Source organism: Malania oleifera, chromosome 12, assembly GCF_029873635.1.
Source record: "Malania oleifera isolate guangnan ecotype guangnan chromosome 12, ASM2987363v1, whole genome shotgun sequence".
NCBI lineage: Eukaryota > Viridiplantae > Streptophyta > Magnoliopsida > Santalales > Ximeniaceae > Malania > Malania oleifera.
The window spans coordinates 50,024,973-50,035,620 of record NC_080428.1 but is presented as its reverse complement, the minus strand read 5'-3'; the positions used below and the strand labels follow the sequence as shown (position 1 = coordinate 50,035,620).

The window sequence follows — 10,648 nt, the reverse complement described above, 5'->3', positions numbered from 1 at the left end:
CTAAATCATCTAGACTGAAATCACAATTATTTCACCCATCCTTGGTTCTGCAAATCCAACAGAGGATTACATTTCCATTCCTAAAATTTAATTTGGCGAACCAAACACGGCTCAATGTTCTTGATTAACGTGTCATAAACCAAGGTGAATGAACATGGAAACTGCATTAACAATAATCTTCCACTTCATCTCTCAATCTAAAAGACATAATCAATGACGATCAAAAGGATTACACCATACATTGGATAATATTGCATAACTCAATGGCCTCTACTGAAAGCAACCAGCATATGCACAAAAATCCTGCATTGAAATACTATTTACAACTGTTCATCTTCTAAATGCAGCCATGAGCATTTGAAGAATACTGACCCAAAACCATGCATCAGAGACCATAGATGTTCCTGTTTGGTATCAGGGAAAAAATGGAAGTCACTGAAGGGGTGCATTCTCGGAGAGCACCGGTCTGCTCTAGGAAAAATAAAATGACAATGTGCACTGGATTCAAATCTCAAACATCAGAATATTTATTGTTTTTTTGGGGGGGCGGGGTGGTGGGATTCAAAGCTCATCTGCTACTGATTTATCAACATTGAGCACTTCAGTGGTCCCGACCATCCGCCTTCCGGAAATCAGCTGGAACTAGATGCATTTCACACATTAATAACGAAAATAAAAATCTAGTAGGAATGTCGCTGCAGTTCTTTCCCACGCAGCTAGCTGTACATATCTGCAACAAAGAACAAGAAAATTGATTCAAGAAGCAAAGTCCGCACCAAAACAGCTTTAAACAAAACCAAGAAAGATTCCATAACTGCACTCAGGAGTCAGAATTTGCAAGCATTTTGCAATGCATGCATTCACTTGGATTCCAAGCCATGTATATGTGTATGCAAATGAACTTTTATACAAGCGCATACAATGCTTCCATGTCTAGTGTACTTGCTAGTTGCAAGTTGGCCAAGATATTGGAAGTCATTGAAACCACAAACTTGCACCTCTCCCCAGAAAGAAACTAATCAGCACTCTAATTTGGAGCACCATCTGGATGAGGCAACTAGGCAACTCTTGATCATATCAATCTGAAATCCTTGATTACAATGAGCCAGTAAAGAACATGTGAGCCAACAGTGAGCTTGATGAACCATGGCACATAAAAAGCTATTGAGGAGGTCTAAGACCAGGAGAGAATTGATCCCTTGTAAGGAAACCAGATATTGCATAATGCGCTCAATTGGTTCATCAAACAGGCAAAATTTTGTGTAGGTGAAAAACTGTTGTAGCCCCAACCAAGAATTTCAATTCCCACCAGCACAAAGAAAAAAAAAATTAATATCCTTCACAAAATAGTAAAGGACAATTTGAAAAGCAGTTGAGCACAAACAAAAGGAATGGCAGAAACTTTCAATACATACACTCCATTAAACCTCACACAAAACAATAAAATCACTCAAGTGAACCTACAAATCTAACACAATGGTGGGATTCAGAGACAAGTATACAATAAACCTTCTAAAAAGTGTGTTTGCTGCAATGGAGAGAGAGAGAGAGAGAGAGAGAGAGAGAGAAGAGGCCGGGGGGGGGGGGGGGGAGGAGAGTCACTTGGATATGAATTTGAGACATTTTTCCCCACTTTTGTCAACTGCCAACAATGATAAGCTATGATTATAAAGCCAATTAAGAAAATCAACTCCTATACATGACATATGGAAGGTGGTTAGTAGTTATAACTTACAAGCAACGCCGTTCTTACTATTAAAAGAGCAACCCCGCCTAGTCAGCCCCCTAAACTATCAATTATTTTGATTCCCTCATGGATTTTTTTCACAAGTTTTTTTTTCTCCAATGTTCCCCCCCTTGAACATTCTCCCTTGTCCCCAGTTTCTGTTAATAAAACATATGATGGGACGAATCTGTCCTCAATTAGTGAGGCCACCTACATTGGCAACTCGGTAAGAGCATGATTCCATAATTTAAGGATCTAGTAGGAGTATTGCATTGTTTCATGATGAAATGCCATCAATAAAAATATAGGAGAAAGAAGTTATCTGAAGCTGATCTCGCAAAGTGAGTACATAATTAGTATTCCTATGTTCTATTAATGGGGTTGACAGTAGAAGGAAGCTACCTTTAGATGTGCCTCCAAAGCTATAGGAAATATCATGAATATTTAAATCTCTATAGTGTAGACTCAATTAATAATAGGTTGAAAATTAAAAATGAACTCTTTAATCAACACAGAGCTGTGGTCTCAATTGTGTACATAAGCTGTGCCACCTTAAAACTAATAGCATAGTAATAGTTACCCCCTACAAGATCCATTACACCAGTAGGTTTCCAAATTGGAGGCTGCAGCCTCAATCCTTGCCATTTGACCAGCAATAGGGCAAAGAAACATGGACCATTTTCACCTACATAGCATACAATGATATATGAAAGTCTGGTTTAAATCAATTTTTTTTTTTTCCAAATTATCTAATGAATCCTAGTAATTGAGGCCAAACAGACATGCTCTAAATTAGAGCAAAACCAAAAATAGACGATGGTACACAATTAACATCGCAGTGTTTCAAATGCAGTGGCAATAACACAATATCTTGACAAGGAGTACAATAATCTACAATACATAGGCAAAGAGCAAAACTTGATTATAAAGCTTGAAACCTTCATGAGGTAAATAAAAAGTTTAACTGATTAATGCTATGAAATATAACAATCTTGGGATTTTATGTGCCTTAGTTTTTTTAAGGACACATGCTACTGTCATTTGAACTCTCTACAAAAGAATTGACTTATTTATTTATTTAAGATGTTGAAAACCAACAACAATTAGTTATGCCCTCCTCTGTGTAAAGTTAGATTACTTAATATATGATTTCTGACATAGTAGCATTAGATCCACCAGCCGCAGAGTTGTTGTGCCTTCACAGACATTATGTTGTTAAAGCCTAGTGGTGTGGAAAGAGAAGATAAAAGAATTTAGAGATAGCATAAATTATTGTTATTCATGCAGCCATGCCATTCATTGAACGAATTGGAATGGAAAAAACAAGATAACTTTTGATGGTACCACAAGAGTGGTCAGGTTTGTAACCAAAACAAATAATAATATTGGGGAAAAGATTTTTTTTTTTTTTTTTACAGTTGAGTAACCAATGAGTTGAATTTTGCAACGAATTGGCCGGTAAAGGAAGAATGTAACAAAACATGTGAAAGGAGAAGATTTAAATGGAGGCACTATTGGGAATTATTTAAGGGTGTCAATACTATCAAGTGTCGTGGGGCTTGACATTCAGAAACTCACCATAGTTAATCTTATGGCATATTTCCAATCCGACGTTTGAACTCATTGAAATCTGCCAGAGTCAGATGCATAATATTTCCAGCTAGAAGATTAAAGTGGGGAAGTGTTCCATTTCTGAAAAAGAAGCCATTCTAAAATTTCTGAAAATTTTTTTTGTTGGGAGATCAGGAAAGAATACAAGAGTGAGCCAGCCCATGACCTTCCAATAGGCACCTAGCCACAAGACCTCAGTAAAAACTCAACTGCTATTCAAGAATGTCTTCAAAGTGAACGTATAGGTTTCATATCTTTTGAAAACAAAATTATCTATTTCACCAATTCCAGTACCATATTTACGATCTCCTTATATATATTTTTACAAACTAGACCACTTGTGAGTTCTTAAAACGTAAACACCGCTTTCACTTCACAGCCTCTGATTTTCCTCACAATTGGACTTCTCATGCCTCCAAAATAATCTTCCTATGATTCCTTTGGTTATATAAAATACAATGCAAATTCCAATTCCTTGTCGTTAGTCTATGGACAAGAAAATTTTTCTGTCACTAAATTATAATTCTTGTTCATACCTACCTTATAATAATTAGAACGCCAAATATATTAAAAACAAAAGGCAGATTTTGATAACACATAATGAGATCCATATATTAACCATATTACATTCATAAAACTAAACATAATGAGAAATAAGAAAAACAAATATTTTAGACAAAAATTCGAAAGTACACTGAGGAACTTGATCCAGCAGAGTGGCATCTAACATATGAAACCTAGAGCTCAACTCATGGTCCAACTTCAAATAAATACAACACATTAAAAACACTCAAAAATCACAGAACCTTACAATAAGGACATTCACATGAGCACATAAAATGACATTTATAAATACTAGACAAATAATCACATGCAAACGATTGACTTTTCCAGCTGCACGATATAAAGACACTGTTCTCTGAGATAATGTTCACAAACTTAGCATTGCTTAGGCCTCCAAGAACTATAAGGATCAAATAAATGCCATGCTGATAATCACGAATATATGTATAAATTTATAAACACTTCTCAGTATCCCCTCCCCCTTCCTCTCATGGTCCAAATTATTCATTCCATAACAAACCAAAGTTATCCAAGAAAGATAATCAAATCCCTTAGAACCTGTTTGGAACTTGAAAAGTATTACAGAAAGGAAAGAAAAATACAAAGGAATCCACCTTTTCTTTTTTTATTATCAAAGAAAGTTAGAAAAAATGAAATATATAGGAAATCAATGAACAAATTTTTTTTCTTAATTTTTTATCAAATTAGACCTAATTTTCATTTTTAATTATGTTTTATATAATGAAAAATGAATTTCCCGCTTATTTTCCTTTCTTCTCCTTACTTCAAACAAAATCCTTGATATAAACAGAGCCTTAAAGTCCATCTCTATTACACAATAACAAAGAAAGATCTTTGTAACAATATGAAGTCATCAGAAATAAATTCCTCATTCAATTTCAATCACCTACACTTATTATCAATTGCTTTGCAATGCATCCAATAAAAAGCACCAATACTAACAAGATAAATCCCATGATGACCTCAGCAGTAGCAGAAGTTCAGATAAAAGATGGGAGTGCCTAACCATAGATGCATAGATGCCAATACATTTTCTTATTTACTCAAAATTATCCATCCTAAACAATCCTAACCATCCAGAAAAGGCATCAAAATACTAGTTGATTATAAGGATCAAAAGTAAAGCAGCATGCACGAATAACAACCAGTAAATCCAATAGTGGGTACAGGGTACTGGGTACATCAATCCTGGCTACACTGCCACTGCAATTCCCCAGATAGCACATCCACCAAGATTGGGGGAGAAGAGTGGTATAAAATATATTGAAAACCATAGTAAAACCAAACCATGGTTTTTAGCTCAGTTAGTAGAGATCCCATAAAGAGCTAGATGCTTATTCAGCTAATCAATTTGAGTTAATATAGCTACAGTATACATCAACCACTGCCTTTGAGGAAGACAAGAATGGTTTAGCGCCAGCTTGTAATTCCTTCAAACTATTCATAATTAGAGAACTTCCTCCACTGGAATTCTCTATGCCTTCTGACATTACCAGAATACACCCTAACTACCATCAAAAGCTTGATCTAATAGACAAGTAAAGAAGCTCGGGGTTGATGTTGTGTATGAGAAAGTTGTTCAATCTTTCTCCACAAAAATAACTCAAACATTGCAGTATCATGATACAGATGAAAAGCTTATATTTTAAAAGAACATAGAACTACTTAACATAACGCTGTCCTTGCAATCATGATGATTTCAAAACTTTAAAAATGCAAAGAGAAATGATCAGTCGCCAATTGAACAGCATTACCAAAGGTAACCAATGAAACCACAATTTAAGAACATCAATAAACCCCAAATATTTCAAATCTAAAAGTATTTAATGTGTGAGAATCAATGAAAATAAAATAAAAACAATATTCAACCAAAACAAAAAGCATCTACAGGACTAAAATAAACTTTATGAATATAATAACATGATAAAATATGTCTGTGATTACCTTTTGCTCAACATTTATGCACAATGTCTTTCAAGTTTCAAAACAAAACAAATCAAGCTCCTAAACAACCCAAAAATAAATGCCAAAAGAACTAAACAAAAAAAAAATGCACAAAGAGATCAAAAGTCATCTCACCATCACCATTTGAACCAGATCTTCTCGACCGTTTGATCTTCTCCAGCTGAACCTGAGTATCCATAAACATTTGCATCCTCTGAAACTCCAAATCCTTGGCAAACTGCATTCTCTGCTTCTCCAATTCTATCATCTGCCTCTGTTTCTCTTCCTCCAGTCTCTCATAAATCTCCCCAAACCTGGCAATCGCCCGTGCCAGCCGCCTTATCCCATCAGACTCTGCATCCCGCTGCCCGCTCTCCCCGCTTGACCTCGAATCCTCAGAATCATCATCCTCAGCGTCGGAATCCGCAGCTGCAGCCGCAGCTGCTGCAACCGCTGAATAGTTCCGGCGAAAGTACGAATCATCAACAGGCACAGCAAGGGACGGGCGTTTCAGGGGAAGAACCGGTGCCGGAGCAGGATTTTTCCGGTAGGGCAAGGGAAGGGCAACCGGCAGAGACGACGTCGGCGAGGGCGATGGCTTTTTGGCTGAAGCGTTGGGTCCAATTAGGGCATCGAGACGGGAAAAGAAGGGCCAGGAACTGGTCACGGTTCCATTAGAATCAGAAACCCTAGCTTTCTCGACCTTATACTTCTTCTTAAGCGTATCGATACGGTTCTTGCACTGGACATCGGTGCGGCGAGCCTTCTTGACGTGGCCGTGGCGATCGTTGACGGCGTCCGCAACCTCCTGCCAGTCCTTCTGGCGGAGGTTGCCGCGGTTGAGCTCGAGGTAACGGCGGCCCCAGGCGTCGACGAGCGTGGATGTGGCCTCCTCGCTCCAGCAGTCCTCGCGGATCGGCATCGTCGGACGCGATTGCGCCGCGGCAGATTCCGTCAAATCACCCATGGTGGCGGTGGTTGGGCAGGATTAGGGCAGGTATTGGTTGTTAGCGGTGGAGGAGGTGGTGATGAGAAAGGGAGAGAGAACGAATAAGAGGGGGGAGAGAGAGAGAGTTGCGTCGGGGAGTGGGGAGGGGAAAAGTAGGAGAGCGGCGATGAGGCGCCGGCTGGCGACAGACGCGTGAGGGCGCATGTGTAGGGGAGGTATTGGTACGGTGAGGTCGCCGGGGGGGGGAGCGCGTGGGCCGACGTTCGCGCGGGTCGGCTCGGCTCCGTTGCGCCGTTGTTCCATTTTTCTTTTTCTTCTTTTGTTTTTTGTAAAATAGGATTGGATAGTTTTGAATTATCGTTGTCATCGTTTGGTTATTAACAAAGGAATATATGATTAATACGGTATGTAACCCGCTTGACGGGGAGGGGCGGCGAAGGAGACGGGACGGGACGGGCGCTGGGTATACGTCATTCCGACTGCCTCTCTCTCTCTAGCAGGTCATTAAAACTTAAGAAGACCGTTTTGGAAATTCAAAACTAAAAGGAAAAACAAAAAAGGTACCAAATATTTTTCTTCTTTTTATTTGATCCAAATAGAATAACAAAGAAAATGCCTAAGTCAAATGACTCACTTTTTTTTTTTTTTTTCTTTTAAGTCAAATGCACTTTGATCATAAAACTCACTAAATAAAGAGTGGTGATGCATAGAATACACATATATCTTATATTTAAAATTTGATCGAGAACATTTTAGCTTGTGCCCATTCTTATATAGAAGTGAGAGTGACCTAAGTTAGCGAAAAATGTCAACAACTTTTTCACCTTGGCAAAACTACTATTTTTAATAGAACTAAACTTTGACTTCAAAAATTTTTAGCATCTATCCTCCACTAAATCTTATATGGTACTTTTTTTTTAACCTTTCACTTTGATAGAGGAGGATACTAGCTTATGATCCACATTAAATTCCATCGAAAGTAAAAGAAAAAGAAGCGTTTACAACATTATCATTTAAATCAATGTCGGTGCACAATAAATTTTGTTTGACATGTTCGGGAAAGAAAAATATTTATGTAAGAAGTGTTAGCCTTAGTGGCTATACCATCATTGTTTAATGTGTTTTGATGATATTAACCTATATGTTGTTACTAGTGTTTTCCTATCTTTGCAGATCATGTTTAGTACATGTACTCGTACATGAATTATTGGATCGAAGGCAAAGATCGGACCGAGTAGACGTCAAGAAGGAAAGATCAAATGGACACGTACTCGAAATGACCCAAGCACAACCAAAGGAAACTTAATTGTATAAATTAATTATAATAAGGGTTGTGTGGGTGAGTGCGTATTGTAACTCTTGCGGTGTACGTCTTGCATGATTTCTAAGTAAGAGTTGAGCCATTGCATAAGCATACTAGGACACATGAGCATATAGGATCTGCACAAAAGTAACAAACTCATAATTCATAGTTTTCTAAGTTAAAACAAGAGTTTGTCAAATGAATCCTAAAATTCAAATATGTTTTCAAAGGGACAAGTTTTTAACATTTTAGTTTTAAGAACATTTTTATACTTAATCCTGATTGTGTTAAAACAAGTTTTATGTCCTAAAGGTCTAAAGAAAGTCAAGTATATTTATAAAAGGACATACTGAGCATATAAGATATCAAAATGGGTTTTCAAATGTGTTTTATTAATTAAGATATCTTATATTCAAAAGGAAACTCATTTGGACAAGTTTTAATCTTCATTAGACCTAATATATTTCATACACTTTTGTCCAAGAATGTCTTTAGTTATTAAAACGCTTTTTGATTAGGAAAAACAAAGCAATCGTCACTACCGTAGTGCAGTTTTGAGTCCTGAACACCTTTCGATATTTTGAACATAACTTTTTCTATAAAAGTCCACATGGGACGATCTTGGTGTCCCTGGAAAGCTAATATAAAATGCCACAACTTTCATGTTGATTACTTTTTTTGATTCAGGGACCTCATTGACGAACATAGGGGATTCGTCAACGAGGCGCAGTGTATGGTTAGTCGACGAGTACAGGGCCTAGTCGACGAGTTCAATGGGCAGAACCGCTCCAACGGACAGAAAACGACTAGTTTACCAAATAAAATAGTTTTTCTTCCCCAACGACTAGTTAACGGCTCATTTGGCTCTTGGACTATAAATACAAACTATTAGACTTATATTAACATGGTTTTGAGCATTATTGATCATATTTGTGAAAAATATCATTTTATCCAAAACTTAAGCACTTTGCACTTTGCATTTTAGTTATTCTTCACAAGTGCTCAATCCTCTCTTACTCACTTATCTTGTAAGATTCATTCCTTGAGAGAATAGAGTGAGGATTTGGTTGTGTTTCATATTGGCTCATTTAAGGAGCATTAAATTATATTTCCAATATCTTGTAAGGTTCTTTGTGAACCATTGTTGTAAGGTTCTTTGTGAACCGAAGCGAAGGCTTTTGGTGAGCGCGGTAGGGGTTTGTTCCCGAGTGTAGGGATTTGTTCTCGAGTTATAAGGCTTTTCCACCGGTGAAGGAGTATCTTTAGTGGATTGTGGAATCCTTGGCTTGGTGCTAAGGCGTGGACGTAGGCTTGGTGCCGAACCACATAAAAATACTGGTGTTGTTCTTTCTCTCCCTTACACTCTTTATTTTATATCTTGTGTATGATTTATATTTATATTACGATATAATTTCTTGTATCTTGCCAAGAGTTTTTATTTTGTAGAAAAATACGTATTCCATGAAAAGAGTCTATTCACCCCCCTCTAGACTATATACTCCAGGTTGGGACTTCCAACAAGTGGTATCAGAGCGAGACGCTTGTACTTTCGGAGTAAAGTCCAGAGCGTAAAGATCAAATGGAGTATTTGGTGAGCACCCCTTCGCATGGACGATCCGTATATCAACCACCGATGTTCAACGGTTCCAACTACCATGTGGAAAAATAAAATGACCGTTTTCATTCAAGCATATGACTTGAATTTGTGGGAGATCATCTCCAAAGGAAAATTCTCAATCACAAAGAAAAATGAGGATATTCCAAAGGCTTTATTAGAACAATCATCTAGCGAAAAAAGGTTAGTTGAACTAAATTTTAAAGCAATGCATATTATTTATTGTGGTTTAAATGACGTTGTACATAGTTTTATTTGTGAATGTAAAACAGCAAAAGAAATTTGGGATGTACTTGAAAACATCTATGGAAACCCATCTCAAAATGAACAAACAAAAATATGCATGCTAGTTAGAGAATTTGAGTTATTTAAATTAAATGATGGTGAAGAAATTTCTTTCATGCTCACTCGGTTCACACACCTTATAAACAACTTGAAAGCATTTGGTAGAATTTATTCATTAGAAGATTATATTCAAAAAATTCTTCAATCTTTACCTAAGTCATCTGTGATCATTGAAGAACTAAAAAATCTAGAAAAACCTAAGATAGAAAATTGTTTTGTCTTAGAATCACCTTGTACTAATAAACAAGAAACAATTGAAGATAATGATATTGCATTCTTCACAAGAGAAGTTAAGAAACTTTTATATAAAAGAATGCAACAAAAAGAAAAAGAAGAGTCATGCATTGAATGTTGTGATTGTACTAACTCTAGGCATGACATGATAAATTGCCCCCTAAATCAAAATGAAGAAAATTTTCTAAATGGAGATCATAATGCCATAAATGGTGCTACTTGGGATCAAATCAATGGATTAGCCACCGATGATGAAAATGAGAAAGAAGCACATCCTTACTTCATGGCTAACGAACAAGAAGATGAAGTAAGTTCGAATGAGGAGGATTATGCACC

General features: G+C 37.0%; 1 protein-coding gene across 1 annotated transcript; it reads right to left on the bottom strand.

Moving 5' to 3' along the window:
• Positions 1-291: 291 nt before the first annotated feature.
• LOC131144562 (trihelix transcription factor ENAP1-like) lies at positions 292-7,248 on the bottom strand. Its single transcript, XM_058093264.1, has 2 exons — positions 6,002-7,248; positions 292-730 (listed from the first exon to the last, which is right to left on the bottom strand). Exons 1-2 carry the CDS (start codon positions 6,831-6,833, stop codon positions 717-719), a joined length of 846 nt encoding a protein of 281 aa, XP_057949247.1. The 5' UTR covers positions 6,834-7,248; the 3' UTR covers positions 292-716.
• Positions 7,249-10,648: the final 3,400 nt, after the last annotated feature.

Excerpts from the sequence above, each read along its gene's own strand:
- LOC131144562 (XM_058093264.1), bottom strand. The coding sequence starts at position 6,833 with ATGGGTGATTTGACGGAATCTGCCGCGGCGCAATCGCGTCCGACGATG.